At 42.8% G+C, this 21,753-nt stretch overlaps 1 protein-coding gene across 1 annotated transcript; it reads left to right on the top strand.

Annotated features, from left to right (window-relative positions):
• The first annotated feature begins 4,844 nt into the window (after window positions 1-4,844).
• Window positions 4,845-20,418, top strand: LOC147098197 (putative G protein-coupled receptor 139). Its single transcript, XM_085969995.1, has 2 exons — window positions 4,845-4,955; window positions 18,430-20,418. The coding sequence occupies exons 1-2, from the start codon at window positions 4,886-4,888 to the stop codon at window positions 19,329-19,331; spliced, it is 972 nt and encodes a 323-aa protein (XP_085826121.1). The 5' UTR covers window positions 4,845-4,885; the 3' UTR covers window positions 19,332-20,418.
• Window positions 20,419-21,753: the final 1,335 nt, after the last annotated feature.

Consider the following 21,753-nt stretch of genomic DNA (forward strand, 5'->3'; position numbering starts at 1 on the left):
GGGTCAAAAGATCAGGATAATGAAACAGTTTGGGTGGAGATAAGGAATAATAAGGGGAAAAAAACACTAGTGGGCATAGTCTATAGGCCTCCGAACAGTTGCAACTCTGTTGGACGGAGTATCAATCAGGAAATAGTTGAGGCTTGTAATAAGGGAACATCTATAATTATGGGGGATTTTAACTATCATATTAATTGGACAAATCAAATTGGGCAGGGCTGCCTTGAGGATGAGTTCATTGAGTGTATTAGGGATGGGTTTCTTGAGCAGTATGTAACTGAACCGACCAGGGGGCAAGCAACCTTGGTTCTGGTCCTGTGTAACGAGACAGGATTAATTAAAAATATCCTAGTAAAGGATCCCCTTGGAATGAGTGACCATAACATGGTTGAATTCCATATTAAATTTGTGGGTGAGAAGGTTGGATCTCAAACAAGCGTGCTAAGCTTGAATAAAGGAGACTATGAAGGTATGAGAGCAGAATTGAGTAGAGTGGATTGGGAAAATAGATTAATGGGTAAGATGATACATGATCAGTGGTGTACATTTAAGGAGTTATTTTACAACTTCTAAAAAATATATATTCCACTGAGCCAAAAAGGGTGTAAAAGAAAAGACAGCCATCCGTGGCTAAGTAAAGAAATTAAGGATAGTATTCGACTAAAAACAAGGGCATATAAGGTAGCCAAATCTAGTGGGAGGATAGAGGATTGGGAAAACTTTAAAAGACAGCAGATGATAACAAAAAGATTAATTAAGAAAGGGAAGATAGATTTTGAAAGTAAATTAGCAAAAAATATAAAAAACACAGTAAGAGTTTTTATAGTTATAAGGGTGGCTAAAGTAAATGTTGGTCCCTTAGAGGATGAGACCGGGAAATTAATGGTGGGAAATATGGAGATGGCAAAAACACTGAATGAATATTTTGTATCAGTCTTTACATTAGAGGACACTAAGAATATCCCAACACTGGACAAACAGGGGGCGATAGGGGGGGAGCAGCTAAACACGATCAAAATCACTAAGGAAGTGGTACTCGGTAAAATAATGGGACTCAAGGCGGATAAATCACCTGGACCGGATGGCTTACATCCTAGGGTCTTGAGGGAAGTGGCGGTAGGGATTGTGGATGCATTGGTAATAATTTTCCAAAACTCCCTGGACTCGGCAAAGGGCCCGGCAGACTGGAAAACTGCTAATGTAACACGCTTATTTAAAAAGGGCAGTAGACAGAAGGCTGGAAACTATAGACTGGTTAGCCTAACATCTGTGGTAGGTAAAGTTTTGGAGTCCATTATTAAGGAGACAGTAACAGGACATTTAGATAATCATAATTTAATAGGACAAAGTCAGCATGGTTTTATGAAGGGGAAGTCATGTTTGACAAATTTGCTGGAGTTCTTTGAGGAAGTAACATATAGGGTGGATAAAGGGGAACCAGTGGACATAGTGTATTTAGACTTCCAAAAGGCATTTGACAAGGTGCCACACAAAAGATTATTGCTTAAGATAAAAAATCACGGGATTGGGGGTAATATTCTGGCATGGATAGAGGATTGGCTATCTAACAGAAGGCAGAGATTGGGGATAAATGGTTCATTCTCAGACTGGCAATCAGTAACTAGTGGTGTTCCGCAGGGGTCGGTGCTGGGTCCCCAACTCTTTACAATCTATATTAACGATTTGGAGGAGGGGACCGAGTGTAACATATCAAAGTTTGCAGATGATACTAAGATGGGAGGGAACGTAGTGAGTGAGGAGGACATAAAAAATCTGCAAGGGGACATAGACAGGCTAATTAAGTGGGCAGAGATTTGGCAGATGGAATACAATACTGGAAACTGTGAGGTTATGCACTTTGGCAGGAAAAATCGTAGAGCAAGTTATTATCTTAATGGCAAGAAACTTGAAAGTACTGAAGTACAAAGGGATCTGGGGGTCCTGGTGCACGAAACTCAAAAGGTTAGTATGCAGGTGCAGCAAGTGATTAAGAAGGCCAATGGAATGTTGGCTTTCATTGCTAGGGGGATAGAGTATAAAAATAGGGAGGTATTGCTTCAGATGTACAAGGTATTGGTGAGACCGCACCTGGAATACTGCATACAGTTTTGGTGTCCATACTTAAGAAAATACATACTTGCTCTCGAGTCAGTACAAAGAAGGTTCACTCGGTTAATCTCGGGGATAAGGGGATGGACATATGAGGAGAGGTTGAGTAGATTTGGACTCTACTTATTGAAACATATAAGATTGTGAAGGGGTTGGATCGGGTGGATGCGGGGAGAATGTTCCCGATGATGGGTGAAACTAGAACTAGGGGGCATAGTCTTAGAATAAGGGGCTGCTCTTTCAAAACTGAGATGAGGAGCAACTACTTCACTCAGAGGGTGGTAGGTCCATGGAATATGCTGCCCCAAAAAGCTGTAGAAGCTACATCATTACATAAATTTAAAACAGAAATAGACAGTTTCCTAGAAGTAAAGGGAATTAAGGGTTACGGGGAGCGGGCAGGAATTTGGACATGATTCTAGGTTTGAATCGGTCATGGCCCTGTGGGTAGCGGAGCGGGCCCAGGGGCCGTGTAGCCTGATCCTGCTCCTATTTCGTGTGTCTAATTCTGTTAGATTCAGAAGATGGTTCTGTGATAGTAGATTGGCGGTTAGGATCATATCAGCCATGATCTTATTGAATGGTGGACTAGGCTCGAGTGGCTGATTGGCCTACTCCAGCTCCTATTTCTTATGTTCTTATGTTCTTATGTAATTATTCTTTATACTGCCGTCTTGCCAAATTATGTTTAGAGAAAATTTTGACCCATCGATAATATGACGGAGGGCCGAGAGATAAAAAGTGCATGGCAGATGGTTTCAGTGGCAGATGGGCTGAGGAAGGGGCAGAGGCCAGCGATATCAATGAGGCTGCCGTAGGCCTCTTCGGTGATGAAAAGGATATTGAGCTTGGAAACTCAGATCAGGGACGAATAGGCATCAGAGGTTACAAAACGTCATATTCAGTTGGAGACATCAGCCAGAAAGGGGAATGGAATCAGAGACCAGGGTTTGGAGTTTCTGGTGAGGCCAAACGTGATGCCTTCTACCTTCCCTATGTTAAATACGAGCAAATCGCACTGCAAAAGGGGATGTGTCATAAACAGTGAGGAAGATATTAATAGACTTCTTGAGTAAATACACATGCTGGTGGAATGGGCGGACGGCCGGGCAGCTGAAATTCAACTCAGAAAAGCGTGCGGTGAAATATTTTGGTAGGAAGAATGAGGAGAGGCCATACATACTAAATGTTGCAATTTAAAAGGTGGTGCAATAACAGAGAGACACGTTCAGAAAGCAGTTAATAAAGCATATTTGATCCAGGGCTTTATAAAGAGAGGCATAGAGTACAAAAGACAAGAAGTTGTGCCAAACCTATATAACACACTATTTCGTCCCAAGTGAAGCATTCTAACCAATTCTCTCCACCACATTTTAGGAAGGAGGTAAAGCATTTGGAGAGAGTACAGAAGAGATTTACTAGAATAATTCCATGGATGAGGGTTTAGAGTTACATGGATATACTGGAGAAACTGGTGTTGTTTCTCCTTATAGTTGACATGGTTAAGAGGAGATTTGATGGACTTTCGTAAATCAGGAATGGTATAGACAGAGCAAATAAAGAGAAACATTTTACAATGGCTGAAGGGTCGATAACGAGATGGCACAAATGTAATGTTATTGGCAAAAGAACCAGAGGCGACATGAGGAAAAAGGTTTTAATGAAATGAGTGTTTATTAATTGGAATGCACTGTCTAATGGTGTGGTGGATACAGATTGAATAGGAGCCTTCAAATGGAATTGGATAACTAATTGAAGGACAGATATTCAGATATATGGGTGAAGAGAGGGGGATTGGGACCAACTGGAATGCACTCCGACAAAGATGTCATAGACTCGATGGGCCGAATGGCCTCCTTCTGAGCAGTACTAGTCTATGATTCTATGATTCATGCAGTCTGATAACAGAGGTAGTTAAGGGATGAGAGAAATGCTGCAGAGATGGAGCTGCGTGTTGGACTTAAACCCTAGGGAAAACAATACATTTAAGGCTTTGGGGGAATTGCGAGCGAATGAGAGTCATTGAGGGCGAGGGTGATGGGCGAGCAGGGCCAGTCGAGGGCTGTTCATGGACAGCCGATTTTAGAATCGGTTGACATTGATGGAAGGTAGCAGTTGGATGGCTGGCACTGGAGGAATGGTGCCAGGAGGTGGCGCAGTTCCAATTGCACTGGAGCCGTTAGCCAATGTAGATTAAATAGGTAAACATTTGCAGTAAAATAGCGGAGAGACGAATGTCAATGGGGCAAGTTCATTGTCCGCCCCCTAATATCACCCACAGTCATTTCCAGTCTCCAATCCTGAACATGGCCTTTAACTGTCCCTGTGTCAGAGACTGAAACTCCACATTTTAACTGGGAAACTGCAGGGACAGAGTGAAACGTTTCTGCCCATGTCTCTGTATTCAGCTTACACTGCGGAGAAATCCGTTTAATTTATCAATGAATCCGCAGGAGTGAACATGGTCATGACAATTACTGTAAGTGAAGCCGTTCATTCTTGTTGGATCAGTCGTGTATGAGAGGTCTGATTAAGATAATGCCCTGGACTTTGAGATGTTTCTGCTGTATCCACCACATTATTTACATCGGAGTCAAAGGAGCTGATGTAATGTGTTTGTTCAAGTGACTGTAAGTAATAGCAATGATCAGGGGTATAACCGTGTCAGTGGAGACTTATCCCCTGTATAAATCAGGGCCCAATTTAATGGATCAGCTCAGAGTGCCCGCCGTAGCTGTGGGTTCCACTCCAACAGAAGCCACTGCTTCTCACAGAAATGAGTTATCCAATAAGCTTTCAGATAGAACGCATTTTCTATCCAGTTCTTTCAGCCGTTGGAGTTCCTGGTAAGGCGTTACCTTTACCGTCAATGGTGTAAATCGATATTAACTGTGCTGTCGCACTTAGTCATGTTTTACATTCTGCAGGTTTTACACTGCCACCTATTCTCTTTCAGCAGTTGTGCGATGGAATATCCCCTGTCTCTGCTCCTTCAGTCTTGTAATAGTTGATTACATCTGTGGAAATCTATGTTTTTCCAACTTTGGCACTTTTATTGCATTAATCTCTGTACTGAATGTATTGGACTCAGGTGTCTGCGTGAAGAGCAGGTATCAGACCACCAGGAACTGTCATTTGTTTCATGTCGGGGAGCTAACCTGTCCTTCAATATTTCGAACGAATGTGTTTTCATTGATTGATAATGATAGAGCTCACGGTCTCAATGTAAAAACAGGCAGTGCAATGTCCTCCCTCCCCAAGTTTAACTGGTATTTCAATGTGTTTATTGGTTATTACACTTGTGCAATATTATTTCACCGTGTGTGTATCTGACGACGCTTCAGAGGTCTGTCGACTGAACTGACTTTGCTGCTGCCTCCTTCACATCTCCTTCTCTGCTTCAGTCTGGATGGATTCACTGACTGTCACTGGGCTTCATTGTAAAATGAAATGTTTTGCGGTTTTGATGTATCTGTTTGCACTCCTGTTGGAATCAGGAGCACTTATTATATTGAACTGGAGATTATAATTATCTGCGATGATTTTGGCGTTTTGTTAATTTAACAATCGCGCCATCTAACGCTGGAATTTATAATTACAGGAGAACGAATCTCAATTACATCCAACCCTGGCAATGTTATTCGATTATTCTCTGGCTTGAATGCATTGCTGAATGATGCTATGTCCTAACTTTTAAACATTCAGTCTTGTAGCAACTGCTTTATATCTTTATGATATTTGGTCAATAAATTCTTGCATTTGTACTGGATTATTCTCTCTACTGAAGGCATTGGCATCTGGTGTCTGGGCGAATAGCAGGCATCAGAACTGGTGAAGTGAACAGTACAGGTGAAGAGACTGGAGTGATCTGTAGAAACTTTAAACTATTCATAGAGGCTTCACATTGAACAAACTAACACTGAGAAAAGGTTCATTGAACACGGGGATGGTGAACAGGTGCAGGCGCAGGATGTTCGGATTAAATCAGATGAATAATAATTTATTGAGAAAAAGAGTGGGTGTGCGGAGAGATAAAGCAAAGACTGATAGAGAGGGCGACTGAAAAAGGGAAAATAGAGGGAGGAGGGAGATTAAATGTGTTAGAGAGAGATAGAGAGAGAGAGAAGAGAGAAAGAATGAAGGAGTGAGAGAGATAAAGAGGGAAGCGCCTGAGTGAATAATTCAATAAAATGAAGCGGTGAAACTTCCGGAACAATTAATGATTAAACATCTGACTGGGTGTTTTCAGATTGGTTGAGGTTTTATTGTTAATATCAATACCCGTGTGTTTATCCCCATCTGTTTAGGTATATTATACTGGCTTGTTAAGTAAAAGTATAGATAATTAATTTAAAGAATAAGGTCAGTCATTTAGAGATGGCATCGTATTTTACCGATAGATTATTTCTTCCTTAACCATCAACTCCTGACTCCCCTCCCGCTCCTACGTGTCCTTTTCTTTGTCTCCCTTCCAATCTCAGTCACGGATTCGCGCTCCAGCTGCCTCTTCCATCTGATGCGAAGCGTCAAACACACCGCCGCGGCTCTCGACCTTTCCCGTTTAGTGCCAGCCGCTGTCGACTCTCTTACCCCTGAGCAACAAACGTTCCCGGCTTTAACTCCCTGTCCTTTCTGTCTGGAGCCTAACTCCGATTTTCAGCCGTTGGTTTGCTCTCTGTAAACCCCGCTCCGCGCCCACATTCGGCCCTTCCAGTGGCTCCGGCGCTCACTCTACTGACAGTTATGTAAAAAAAAATCTGCATGAAAGGTGCGGTGGCAGCGGGCATTGGCTGCGAGACAGAAAACAGGGAGTAGAGGTGAGCGGTTGTTTTTCAGTCTGTAGGGGGGTGCCAGATGTCGGTATTTGGACCACTGCTCCTTTCAATAGATATTCATGAACTGGCTTTGCTATGGGGGCACACTTTCACAGTCTGTAGATGATACAATATTTGGAAATGTATTAAACAGTGGGAAGGATAGTAACAGACCTCTGGCGGGTATGGACAGATTGGAGAAATGGGCAGATGTGTGGCAGGTGCAATTTAATGCAGAGAATTGTGAAGTGATGATTTGCAAGGAAACATGGCGGCAGGCAATATAAAATAAATGGCACAATTTTAAAAAGCTGCAGGAACAGAGAGACTTAGAGGTTCACATACACATATCTTTGAATGTGGCAGAACCAATTCTCATAGCTGCTAAAAAGCATATGAGATCCTCGGCTCCATGCATAGAGGCATAGAGAACAAAAGCAAGGAATTTATGATAAATATGCATAAAACACTTGTTAGGCCTCAGCTACAGTATTGTGTCCAATTCTTGGCCGCATAATTTACAAAGTGTGTCAAAGCATTAGAGATGGTGAAGGGGAGATTTACTGGAATAGTACCTGGAACGAAGAGGTCCAGTTAGCTGGAGAGAGTGGACAAGTTAGGATTACAAAATATTTACAGCACAGAAACAGCCCATTCGCCCCAAGAGATCCATGCCAGTGTTTAAGCTGCACACACGGCTACTCCCACCTTCATCATATAATTCCAACAACATATCGTTTTATTCCTTTATCCTGCAGATGTTTATCTAGCTTCCCGTTTATTGCATCTATACTCCTCCTAGTGGTAGCGAGTCCCACATTCTAACCACTTCTGTGTGAAGAAGTTTCCCCTGAATTCCCTATTCGAATTTTTTGTGACTACCCTATTAATACTTATTGCTTCTGGTTCTGGTCTCCCTCGCAAATATCTTCTCTAGGTTTATCGTATCTAACCATTTCTTAATCTTAAATACCTCTATCAGGTCATCCCCTCAGCCTTCTCCTGTCTAGAGAAAAGATTCTCATCCTGTTCAATCATTCCTGATTGATGTAACTTCTCAGGTCTGGTATAATTCTAGTAAATCTTTATTGCACCATCTCCAGTGCTTCTATATCCTTTTAATAATGTGGTGAGCAGAACGTTTGACAGTTCTCCAAGTGTGGCTTAAACAAGGTTATTCACAATGTTAACGTAACTTCTCTGATTTTCAATTCTATCCCGCTAGATTGAACTAAATTGCTTTGTTTACTTTGGTATGCCCTCAGTAACCTGTGTCGCTACATTTAGTGATTTCTGTAGGTGTATTGTCAGGCACTTCTGCTCTTCTACCCCATTTGGACACTTGTTTCCAGGAAATATGTGGCCTCGTTATTCGTCCTGCCAATTGTATCACCTCACTCTTCTCTATGTTTAATTATATAAGCCAAATACACGCCCATTTTCCAAGTTTATTAATGTCTTCCTGCATTGTGTCGCAGTCCTCATCTATAATAACGGCACTCCCAATTTGATGCCGTCTGCAAATTTAGAAATTGTGCTTCCGATTCTCGAGACCAAATCGTTTATGTAAATGATGAACAACAGTGGATTCAGCGCCGATCCTTTTGGAACACCACTTCCCACCTTTTGCCAGTCTGAGTACCGAGCTTTAACCTCTCCTCCACCCACGCTATCAGCTTTCTATTTAGTAGCCAGCTTGTTATCCATGAATCTACTATGTGGTAAATTTTCGAAGAAATTTTGAAAATCAAATATATTATGTTGACGACATTACCCTTAGCTAATCTTTCTGTTTCTTCTTCAAAGACTTCAATAAGGTAGGTGAAGTATGACTGTCCCTTTTGAAATATCTGCTGGCTATTTTTTTAATTTTCATTTTCTGGATGTTTTTCTATTGGATCTTTGAGTGATGATTCAATTATATTTCCCATCAACGATTTTAGGCAAATTGGTCTATACTTTACTGGTCTTGTTCTATCACTCTTTTTAAAATATAGGAATCATATTAGCTAGCCAGCAGTCCTCTGGCACTATTCGCTTTTCTAATTATTTTATATATATAGATATATATGTAACAGTGCCTCAGCTAGCTCTTCCATAACTGCTTTTGATATGCACGGATGCAATACTTCCGGACCAGGGTTTTTAACGACCCTAAGTTTGATTCGTTTATCAATTATCTCCCCACTTTCTACCTTAAAATTCTTTATATGTTCTAATTTTTCTAGTTTCAAGCCCAGAAGTTTAGTTTCCCTGGTAAATAATGTGGCAAATAAATTATTCAATATTTCTGCCAGTTCGATGTCATTTCCTGTGAGTTTATCGTTTGCATCCCGTAATGACCCTATCCCTCTCCTGATTTCTCTTTGTTATTTATGTCTGATGTAAGCCCCCAAAGTGTGGACTGAGTGATATACAAAGTCAACAACACTGGCTTGTTATAAGAAAGACAGACCCAATAATTGAAGTAAAAACGGTTTATTCAGGCCTGGGGCGCTATGGCTCTTGCGTCCCAACACAAGGCTCCAACTCCACCGAATCTCTTGAGGTTCACACAGTTATACAAAAATTAAGGCCCTGCCCTAAAGGCGGGGATAAGCTTATTAGCATATACAGAATTATAGTTAAATTGTAATTATAAAACCATGACATTCCATTCTTCCAGTCGCTTACAAATCTCACATTTCGTTATCAGTTGGTCCTGTTACTTTCTCATAACCCGGGCCTCAATTTTATTACTTTACGATCGTCCATTTGCTGTTGTCAGATGGCTTGGTCTTTCTAAGTATTTCTCTAAGATAGTAGATCTTTCCAAAGCGGGCACTCCGCAGACTTTCTGTCTCTCTCTCTTGAATTATTTCTACAGAGCAAAAACACTTTAGTTAGTTAAAAGAATAGAACCCTATTGAGCTTCACACTTAACAAACCCTTAAGTGCAAAGGTGTCAACTCGCGTGGCCGAACCCATATATCTCTCCCTCTTTCTAAGGGGTTGTTTTGACAGTTTTAATCTCTCCGCAGTTAACCCATAGTCCTGTTTAAACCTTATCTGGGTTTATACAATTTTTACAGACTTCTATTGTTCAACTCAGAGCACAAATTAACCTATTCCCTCCATTTTGTATATTGGTGTTACAGATGAATCCTGGTTTGTTTTACCTTATTAAATCCAATTTTTAATATCTTACTTCAGTCCCCCCTTTTGACCTTTGGACAATTGCTCCAAACAGGTCAACATGTATTTCCACTTCCTGGTGTCTGCCAGAGCGTGCACTCCCTGGCCTTCTACTAGTTTAGGTTATACATGTATATATATATATCTTATCAATTTGGAGGCCGACTTCCCCCCCCTTGTGGTATGGTGGTCTTTCCTTTATGGTGGTCTTTCCTTTAGGGTGGGCTTTCCTTTATGCACTCCGTCCGGTGTAACCATTCCTGGGGCCCCTTAGACCCTACACTAATGGTTGAGGCTTTCCTGCTCAAGCCTGTCCCTCATTCCCACGTGGGGTGTGTGACGTGCCAATTCGAGACTGTCATCACACACCAGTCCTCATTCACCACCCTCCTTCTGCCACCCTCCTTCTGCCACCTCCATCTTACGGTTGGCCGGCCCGGTCTTTAATTACCATGCCCAATTAATCCCACATAATTTCAGTCGCTTCCCATCGCGTCTTACACCATTTGCCTTGGAGAGGCAGGGGAGTTGTCCATTCTTAACATCGCTACCTGCCCCTCCTCAGGCTCTACTTCTTTCACCGCACCAATTTCGGCCTTACTCATTCTGGCACAAAGGCACTGGAGAAATAAAAATACACAATATATCAGAATAACAATCAAGAGGAATATCATTATGCCTTGTACCACCGAGGCGCCCAAAGTCCCCGACCATCCTGATCCCCAATTGTCAAAATATGAGGAAGTGGGTGAGTTTCCTCTAATGTTGCACTAATATCTTTTTGTTGTTTCTTTAAGCCTTCTTCTATTTTATGATAGTACTTAAAATTTCCTTCGTTTCCTGCCGTAACTTCTGCCAAGCTTCCTCTAACTTAGGAATTGCCTTTGGCTCTGGTATGACATAAGTTTCAACCCTTTTTAGTAAGTCCCATATTATCAAATGACCAGGTTTTCCTATCTGTGTAGGTATCTTTAGACCAAAACAACAGTTTGGTTGGGGAATGGTATAAGCCATATCTTGATATTCATATTTCTGTTCAATTGTGGTGACACAACAGGTCCCATTGTTCCTTGATGCTACCCAGGTCCGGTGTATCCCCTTGGGTGAACCTCGAGGGTGCAATTGGTAATTTTCGTAAATCCGTACTCAGATGTGTCTCCCTCGGTGGGGGGGTGTGTGCACACCCATGTCCTTCCCTTGTGGTGGCACCCGTCCACTACCACCCCCCTTTAGGTTTCATTCTTCTGTTTATTATCTTCATCCCTTTCCCAAAGCACCTTGGTAGGGACATCATGATATTTAACCCACTTTCCCTTTGTACTTCTCCTATATTAATCACGTCGTATCGGAGTTGTCCCCCTTCTGGGAATTGTGGGATGGCCAGTACAAAGCCAATCATCTTAGTCCATGGGGTCAGACAATCGCCTGCCCGGTATACTTGTCCCATTTTACATTCCTTACATAGGCTTTTATTTGTGTCAATCCAAGGTTCCAGATCCTTATTAGTAATCCAATCAGGGATCTGTTCATTATTTATTTGCCTCATGTTATGCTGAGCATTCAACAATAGCCATGAGCCCTACGTGGCACATATTAGTTCCTTATCGGTTTGGCGAGAAGCATTATTAAGTCTATCAATAATTGTATTGATTGTTTCTGCATGGGGGGCTACTATCTCTTCCACCCCCGACAATTGCATTATTGTTTGGTTTCCCTGCCAATGTCAATTGCTGGCTATTTCCAGTAGCTTGTTTTAGTAACTTCTCTATTTTTGCTTGTAATTCTTCTACTCCTTCGTTTACTCCTTCTATGTCCAAGCTATTAACTGTTGCTAACCCGGCCGCATACCCTGCTCCGGTCGTTTCCAATACTCCCCGTTTCTTACATCTTTGTAAGATAGATTTTTCCCTCCTGTGGATCCTCTAATTGTTTTACCCACAGGGAGTTCCAGGTTTGTTTTGTATCTCAAAAGTACTCATATTAATGGCAAGCTTAGTAACTCTATGTGCTACACTAGAATACACCTCATCCTGTGTTCTCCTTATTACTAATCCCCCTCGATAATGGCAATACTTATATTTATCCCTAGAATCAAGGCGAGGACGCTCCATCTCATTCCGGACGTCCAATGTTCCTGTAATTACAAAAAGGGGGCTGGTCGTCACCAGCCAGTTAGAATTATTCTGCTCTTATCCATTTTATCAGTTCAAAATGCTGTACATCTGGTTCATTTCTTGTTCTGTGGCTCTGTCCCCAGACATACCTGAAGATGCAAACTATGGCATATAATATCATCATCATACACAGCCTATTATCATCATACACAGCCCTATCATTGATATATGTAGTAACTCCCCTTCCTATTCTTTATATCTTCTAGTATACTCCTCACTCTGTCAAAAAGGGCACCATCTCTGGTTTACTCATTGTCTTTCTTATATATTTTTAACTGGGTCCAGTGTTTCCACCTTCCTTTACCCGTTCCAGACCCATCTACATGAGCACATGTGTCATTATTCATTAATACTTCATAAGGTCCTGACCATCTGGGTGCTAGCCCTGGTTTGGCTGGTATTATTTCTGCTATCACTTTGCTATCTATTGCTAAGACCTCCTTCTGGTCGTCCCGTGTATCCTGTTCTCGATCCCGTATAATCTGTTGGTCTTTGGCCTCATGTCTCTAACTATCTGTCCAGATTTATCTTTGGGTAACAGGACAGCCTCCCCAGCAGTCTCCCGGCCGTTTGAGACGGTGCTGCAATTAGTTTATAAGATAACTTCCATTTATCAAATCCTAATTTTCCTTCTATCACTGTGGGGAAATATTAACTCAACATTAAGAAATTTACATTTAATAATGTCCAATATCTTTAAATTCTATTCAGTAATACTGAAGTTGTTACTTGGTGAACTCAAACAGCTGTCAGTGGAAAGGGTTAACTCCTTCGCAGGCTTTTGAAGGTGGAGCTAAACATTATTGCGTCACTTCACGCAACCCAAAAAACATCCCTGACTGAAAGACAGTTGTGGTTTCACACTTTGATTCAACATGAACATTTGGGCTTCATTGGTCAGATTCCCTCTCTCAGTTGATCGTTTAGCTGCCCATCCTCTTGTGTGCTTTAATTTATTATTACAGACTCTTTGGGTAGGAGAGAGGTTCCTACTAATTCTTTGATTATATTCTTGTCTCTTACGGGTCTTCTCCTGGTGTCATATATCCCTGCCTACTCCCGCTATCATGTAATCAGACACCACCCCAAAGGCATTCCGACTATCTATATAGGTTTACACATTTTCCTTTGGCTACCCCCCTTTGATCAAATCCTGTATAGGCTGGGCCATTTCTACTTTGTTTCCCGGGCCTGCCTGTTTGTTTGACTTATAATCTGGGGGCCAGTACACTTCATTCGCTTTAGGGTCGACTAAAGCTCCTACTTCTCGTAGTATATCTATCCCTAGGATTGTTCCTTCGGTGTTCTCGCATACCCACAACTGTGTAGGTATTATTATTATAGCCAATTTCTAGTAAGACTGTTTCGCTCTTATAAGCCCTGATTCTTCGTCCACCGATTCCTGCTATACTAACTGAAAGTTTCGTTCGGGGCAAGGGTAAGTCTGTCAATGAGATTGTGGCTCCTGTATCTATTAACATTTTGCACTGTCGGCCCCCTACCAATGCATCAACAAACATCCTCGGATCCCCCTCCCCTCTCTGGCGCGGTCCCTTCCTGCTGCCATCCCTAGAAGCTTGCGAGCAATCAAAGCACGCAGCCAGTCCTAATGCCCCTCCCATCTGTTTTTGGGCATTTGTCTCTTCCCTTGTGTCACTATGTATCCTAGGTAGACTACTTCATCCTTCCCTACCTATACCTTTCTAAGGTTTAACTCTAGTCCCGCCTTCTATAAGGCTTCCAGTACCATAGTCAATTAAATATTGTAGAGGGACCTGCCACTATCGGATATTCTTGCGGAGTTGAGTTATCTTATTCAATTTGGACTACACCAATTTACATCAACCAGAATTTCACTGTGGCCACAATGAAAGTCTGGTTTTAATAGGTTAATTTACCTCATAACTCCAAGGTTAGATCTTAGACTGAAACTTAATCTTTCATTAAACAAACTTTTTGTTGCTCTGCTCAGTTTTTACACTTCAGCTTAACTTAAATTGTAATAGGTTTTTTTCATTCTGAGGGCACAATCTTATGTGCACATTCTTAAACTTCCAAAATCCCCGACAAGACAAAGGGGTTAAATGCTTTTACTTTAACACAGAGAAGTGGGTGGAGCTACAACACACAGCAGACATTTCTTTTTCTTAACGGACAGATTTTCAGACAAAGGAATATTGAATCCTCTTAAACATTCCTAATCAGGAAAACATCCACACTCACACATTTTTATACAAATTGTAATTTCAGCATATGTCTAAGGTTCCTTTCACTCAGCAAATCTCGTGTTTTACTTGTCTTGGTACGGATGCTAATAACTTCCATGTTGGTAAAGCTTTAAGTTTATCTTTTCCTTCCTTTTTAAATCTGACTCAACATCTTTCCCTAGTTTCCAAATCCCTCTTTGTTTTTTGTTTTTTTGCTGGGGTTTCATATTGGTTCGCCTGCAAATTAGATCTTTTTCCTTCTTTATCTCTCCCTTCTGTTTCAATTCCTTACATTATCTGTTGCCTCTTTATCTTTAGCTCCTCCCCACCAAGCCTTTGGCTCTCTGCACTGTTTCTTTTTATTTTCCAGGAGTCGGGTTATAGAATCCAGGTCCCTTGAGGATTCTTCTTCCACCCTCTTAGTCATAACTAACTGCTATGTTTCACGCATAATTCACGATGTTGAGGAATTAGGTTTGTACGCTACGTTGTTCGCCCCATAGCGTCACCTTCATTAGTTTCTTGCTTTCTATTAGTCACTTCGTTTCGTTAGACACACACCAACCCTTTAGTCCCGAGGTTTTGGTACTGTGGGGTCTGTAGCTCCCGGCATCCTACTTGATCCTGGCCGTCACGTGGGACTACTGTCCTCTTAATTCAGGCTCAGGCTAGGTGCTGGGGACAGACCTCACCCTTGTCCGTTCTCACCTCCTTATGACCGCAGGGTTTTATCTCATTCACTCACCACGGTGCACCCATTCATTCAATTGTTGAGATTTCGCCGTCTCACGGATAAAGAGGATTTCCCGCCTCCCCGGGGTAGGGGTCTTTCCGCCCCTGTCGGTTCGCCTACCTACGGCTAAATGAGGACTTCTCTGCCTCCCGGGGTTTTTCCGCCCCTGTCGGTTCGCCTACCTACGGCTAAATGAGGACTTCTCTGCCTCCCGGGGTTTTTCCGCCCCGTCGGTTCGCCTACCTACGGCTAAATGAGGACTTCTCTGCCTCCCGGGGTTTTCCGCCCCTGTCGGTTTGCCGCTATACGGCCGAGGGAACACCTTATCCCTATCTTTTTAACCGCCTTCAATTAAGGGTGTCTTTCTTTTTATAGTTCTTTTATACGTCGATTCTGACTCACCGTCTCGCCAGCGATTAACCCCTAATTTTACAGGTGGTAATTAAAACATACTCACCCGTCTTAGGTTAACGCTGTCCGAGAGTCTGGTTCAGAACGCATATCCCATCCTCGTCGCCAATTGATGTAAGCCCCCAAAGTGTGGACTGAGTGATATACACAGTCGACAACACTGGCTTGTTGTAAGAAAGACAGACCCAATAATTGAAGTAACAACAGTTTATTCAGGCCTGGGGCGCTATGGCTCTTGCGTCCCAACACAAGGCTCCAACTCCACCGAATCTCTTGAGGTTCTCACAGTTATACAAAAATTAAGGCCCTGCCCTAAAGGCGGGGATAAGCTTATTAACATATACAGAATTATAGTTAAATTGTAATTATAAAACCATGACATTCCATTCTTCCAGTCGCTTACAAATCTCACATTTCGTTATCAGTTGGTCCTGTTACTTTCTCATAACCCGGGCCTCAATTTTATTACTTTACGATCGTCCATTTGCTGTTGTCAGATGGCTTGGTCTTTCTAAGTATTTCTCTAAGATAGTAGATCTTTCCAAAGCGGGCACTCCGCAGACTTTCTGTCTCTCTCTCTTGAATTATTTCTACAGAGCAAAAACACTTTAGTTAGTTAAAAGAATAGAACCCTATTGAGCTTCACACTTAACAAACCCTTAAGTGCAAAGGTGTCGACTCGCGTGGCCGAACCCATATATCTCTCCCTCTTTCTAAGGGGTTGTTTTGACAGTTTTAATCTCTCCGCAGTTAACCCATAGTCCTGTTTAAACCTTATCTGGGTTTATACAATTTTTACAGACTTCTATTGTTCAACTCAGAGCACAAATTAACCTATTCCCTCCATTTTGTATATTGGTGTTACAGATTAATCCTGGTTTGTTTTACCTTATTAAATCCAATTTTTAATATCTTACTTCAATGTCCCTGTAGAAAACTTTACTATTTCCTTTTATCTTACTTGTTAATTTAGTTTCTTATTATATCTTTGCATTCCTAATTGTTTTTTTGTTTTTTTTCTAATCTTTTCATATCCTTGTTCTCCTCAGAGCAGCGAAGGCTAGAGGGAGATTTAATAAAGGTGTTGTAAATTACAAGTGGTTTTCATAGAGTCATAGAATCATATGGCACAGAAGGAGGCCATTTGGCCCATCGAGTCCGTGCCAGCTCTCTGTAGAGCAATACAGTCAGTCGCATTTCCCCGCTCTATCCCCGTAGCCCTGCAAGCTTATTTCACTCAAGTATCTATCCAGTCTCCCCTTGAAAACATTGAGTGTCTCCGCTTCCACCACTTCCGTCGGCAGGGAATTCCAGGCCATCACCACTCGCTGCGTAAAAATGTTTTTCCTCAAATCGCCGTTGTATCCCCTGTAACTCTTGCCCAAAGCTTTAAATCTGTGCCCCCTACTCCTTGTACCATCAACTGGTGGCAACGTCCTTTCTCCGTCTAACCTATCAAAACCCGTCACAATCTTATACACCTCTCTCAAATCGCCCGTCAAACTCCTTTGCTCTAATGAAAACAAATCCAGCTTTTCCAACCTGACATTGAAGCTAAGATCCCCCATCCGCGGAAACATTCATGTAAATCTCCTCTTCAACGTCTCAAGGGCCTTCATATCCTTCCTAAAGTGTGGTGCCCAGAACTGGACACAATGCTCTAGCTGTGGCCTAACCAGCGCGTTTTAAAGTTTCAGCATAACTTCTCCACATTTTACTCAATAACTCTATTTATAAAGCCCCAGATCCTCATATGCTTTAAACCACTCTCTCAATATGTCCTGCTAGCATTACGGAGATATGCACACCCCAATTTGATGTCCTCAGCAAATGTAGAAATTCGACTCTGTATTCCATTATCCAGGTCAGTTATATATATACATCAAAAAAGGAGTGACGCCAGCACTGACCCTTGTGGACCACCACTGTCTACCATCCTCCAGTCTGAAAAACAATTACCACAATTCGCTGTTTTCTATCCTTAAGCCAATTCCTTATCCAAGATAGCGCTGACCCACCTATTCCATGGGCCTCAATCTTGTTAACCAGCCTTATATTTTGTATTTTGTCTAAAGCCGTCCAAAATCAATGTAGACAACATCCATCGCATTCCCTTCTTTAATCCTCCAATGTTACTTCATCACAAAATTCAGTTAGATTAGTCAAACACAAACTGCCTTTTTACTAATCCATGTTGGCTGTGATTAATTAGCTTAAACCTCTCCAAGTGCGTGTTACTTTTATTCCTTGGTTATGGTTTCTAAAACATTACCCAGCACTGATGTTAAACTGCGCGGCTTGTAGTTACTTGAATTGACCTTACACCCTTTCTTGATAGAGATTGAGAGACTAAATGGGGAGAAACCGTTTCCACTGGAAAGAGGGTCTGTAAGCAAAGAATGAAAAATAAAATTATTGGCAACAATTCAAGCGGAGAGCTGAGAGGAATTTTTTTTACTCAGGGAGTTGTTATGATCTGGAATGCACTGCCTGAAAGGGTGCTGGAAGCAGATTCAATAGTAACATTCAAAAGGAAATGGCATCTCGACTTTAAAAGGAAAAGAAACTTGGATGATTGTGGGTAAAGCGCACTGTATTGGGACTAACTGGGTTGCCATTTCAGAGACCCGCATGGCCAAAATGAAGCGATTGACCCCCTATTGTGCTCTTTGATTCTGTAAATAATCAGTTTCCACCGTTAGATGCAGCATCGAAGCCTGACATTTCAGCCTAGATCCTGACAAACTGTTGCTTTGGCCCCAGGTATGACCAGTAATTTCTCTGCTTCCTTTTTCTCTCTCTTACAGTTAACTTGGTGGCGATTGTGATCCTATCCCGAGGAAAGTGCGATCTCTCCAAATGTATTACTCACTACCTGGTGGGAATGGCAGTTGCCGATCTCCTGGTCGTCATCTCTGATCCCATTTTGGGCTGGATTGGTGCAGTTTATTTCCCAGATTCTTTCCTGCACATTACTCCCCTGTGTAGCCTTATTATATTCCTGAGGTTTGCCGCCACTGATGTTTCTGTCTGGTTCACAGTCGCTTTCACCTTTGATCGATTTGTGGCAATTTGTTGTCAGAAGATGAAAACAAAGTATTGCACCGAGAAAACTGCGGCTATGGCTATCGGAACAGTGAGTGTGCTGAGCTGTTTAAGGAGTGTACCGTGGTTTTTTGCATTCGAGCCTTTATATATAAACCAGAACATTCCCTGGCACTGTAACAATAAACCCAGCTTCCTTACTTCACCCGCATGGAGAGCATTTGAGTCTTCTCAAATCATTTTAACCCCTTGTGTCCCGTTCTTTCTGATATTAGTGCTGAATGCTCTGACGGTCAGACGTATTTTAGTGTCCAGTAGAGTCCGCAGGGGACTTCGGGGCAAAAGCAATGGAGAGAATCACAAGGACCAAGAGATGGAAAACCGAAGGAAATCCATCATTTTACTCTTCAGTATATCCGGCAGTTTTATATTGTTATGGATGCCTGGTGTGCTATTTTACATATATCGGCAAATTGCAAAACATTTTATTGTCTCAGGCGCTACCACTGTTTATATCACAATATCCACAACCAGAATGTTTCAGATGTTGAACTGCTGCACAAATACATGTATTTATGTCCTGACCCAGTCTAAATTCAGAGAGGAGCTGACGAACGCGGTGAAATACCCACTCACTCTAATTGTTAAATTAGTTATATCATAGAAAGTGCTGAAGAGTTTACAGCACTCGAAATGAATCCCATTTCATACTCCATTTCCTACAGTCCCACGGCGGAACATATCACAGAAATCACAGAAACCCCACAGTGCAGATAGAGGCCATTTCGGCCCATCGAGCCTGCACCGACACATATCCCACCCGATCCCCGTAACCCCTACACCAACACATATCCCACCCTATCCCCGTAACCCCACGTATTTAATCCCCCTAACACTAAGGGTCAATTTATCATAGCCAATCAACCTAACTCGCACATCTTTAATATATTTTATATTAATAGCACCGAACCCGAAAATTATCTTAAATCTCTTTCTGATATTATATTTTATTGATAATCTGACCTGTTAAAGCAGGGCTTGTTCTGCAGGCGACTGGTGAATTGTGGTGCGGTGTGACTAATCAGAATGGATGCACTCCATGTCAAAAATCAATTCAAATCAAATCAACTTTTATTGTCATTGTTAGTGCACAAGTGCAGTACAACGAAATGTAGGCTTGCGGCTCCCGAGAGTGTGCATTTGGATTAAGACATTTAAACATTCAACATACATTTGGCTTGTAGTATATTAACATAAATATAACCATAATAAAGTGCATTGGCAGATGTGCAGGATTTAGAGTTTATTTCTGGAGTTCAGTAGGATGACAGCCCTGGGAAAGAAGCTGTTCCTAAATCTGGTCGTACGGGTGCGAATGCATCTGTCGCATCTCCCAGATGGCAGGAGGGCGAACAGACTGTGGCTGCAGTGGGTAGGGTCTTTGATGATGGACCATGACCTCCGTAGACAGCGTTTCTGGTATATGTGCTCTATGGTCGGTAGCCGGGTGCCGGTAATGCATTGGGCAGTTTTGACTACCCGCTGCAGGGCTTTCCGGGCATAGTAGCTACAGCTGCCATGCCATACTGTGATGCAGTTTGTCAGGATGCACTCTATAGTGCAGCGGTAAAAGTTAGAGAGGATCAGGGGTGACAGATTACATCCCTTCAGCCTCCTTAGGAAATATAGGCGCTGCTGGGCCTTCTTCACCAGAGAGGAGGTGTTAAGGGACCAGGAGAGGTCTTCCGTGATGTGGACTCCGAGGAACTTAAAGCTGTCCACCCTTTCCACCACAGCCCCATTGATATGGATGGGGGTGTGACTTCCACCTTTGGACTTCCTGAAGTCCACAATGATTTCTTTTGTTTTCTTGGTGTTAAGGGCCAGGTTGTTATCGCCGCACCACTTCACGAGATGCTGGACCTCCTCCCTGTAGGCTGACTCATCGTTGTTGGTGATCTGGCCTACTACCGTGGTGTCATCCGCAAACTTGATGATGGTGTTGGAACCATTAACAGCCACACAGTCGTGGGTGAAGAGGGAGTAGAGGAGGGGGCTCAGCACACATCCTTGTGGGGCCCCCGTGTTCAGGGTCGGGGGGGGGAGGTGTGGTTACCTAATTTGACAGACTGGGGTCTGTTTGTTAGGAAGTCCAGGGTCCAGTTGCAGAGGGAAGTGTTCAGGCCAAGAGTTTGGAGTTTGGTGGCCAGCTTGTTGGGGACGATAGTGTTGAATGCTGAGCTGTAGTCTATGAACAGCATTCTGAAGTAGGTTTCTTACCATCTAGGTGATTCAGTGCCGAGTGTAGAGCAGTTGTGATTGCATCCTCCATTGATCTGTTTGCACGATCGGCAAACTGGTGTTGGTCAAGGGAGGCAGGTACACTGGCTTTGATGTGGGCTAAGACCAGTCTCTCGAAACACTTCATTATGATGGGTGTGAGTGCGACAGGTCGATAGTCGTTCAGGCACGTCACAGCCGTTTGTTTTGGCACAGGAATAATGGTAGCCGTCTTGAAGCATGTATCACAGAATCACAGAATCACAGAAACCTCACAGTGCAGATAGAGGCCATTTCGGCCCATCGAGCCTGCACCGACACATATCCCACCCGATCCCCGTAACCCCTACACCAACACATATCCCACCCTATCCCCGTAACCCCACGTATTTAATCCCCCTAACACTAAGGGTCAATTTCATCATAGCCAATCAACCTAACCTGCACATCTTTGGACTGTGGGAGGAAACCGGAGCACCCGGAGGAAACCCACGCAAACACGGGGAGAATGTGCAAACTCCACACAGACAGTCACCCGAGGCCGGATTTGAACCCGGGTCCCTGGCGCTGTGAGGCAACAGTGCTAACCACTATGCCACCGTGCTACTGCCTGGGCCAATGACAGATTGAAGATGGTGGTGAAGACATCAGCCAGCTGATCAGCACATTCCTTGAGTACCCGTCCAAGGATGCTATCCTGTCCAGCAGCCTTTCGTGTGTTTACTCCGGGTAGAACACCCCTTACGTTGGAGGTCGACAGAGTGAGCACCTGGTCTTCCGGGGGTGGCAAGGCTTTGGTAGCCGGC

Source organism: Somniosus microcephalus, chromosome 29 (assembly GCF_052327205.1).
Source record: "Somniosus microcephalus isolate GS21.2 chromosome 29, FLI_Smic_1.0, whole genome shotgun sequence".
In the NCBI taxonomy this organism is placed as follows: domain Eukaryota; kingdom Metazoa; phylum Chordata; class Chondrichthyes; order Squaliformes; family Somniosidae; genus Somniosus; species Somniosus microcephalus.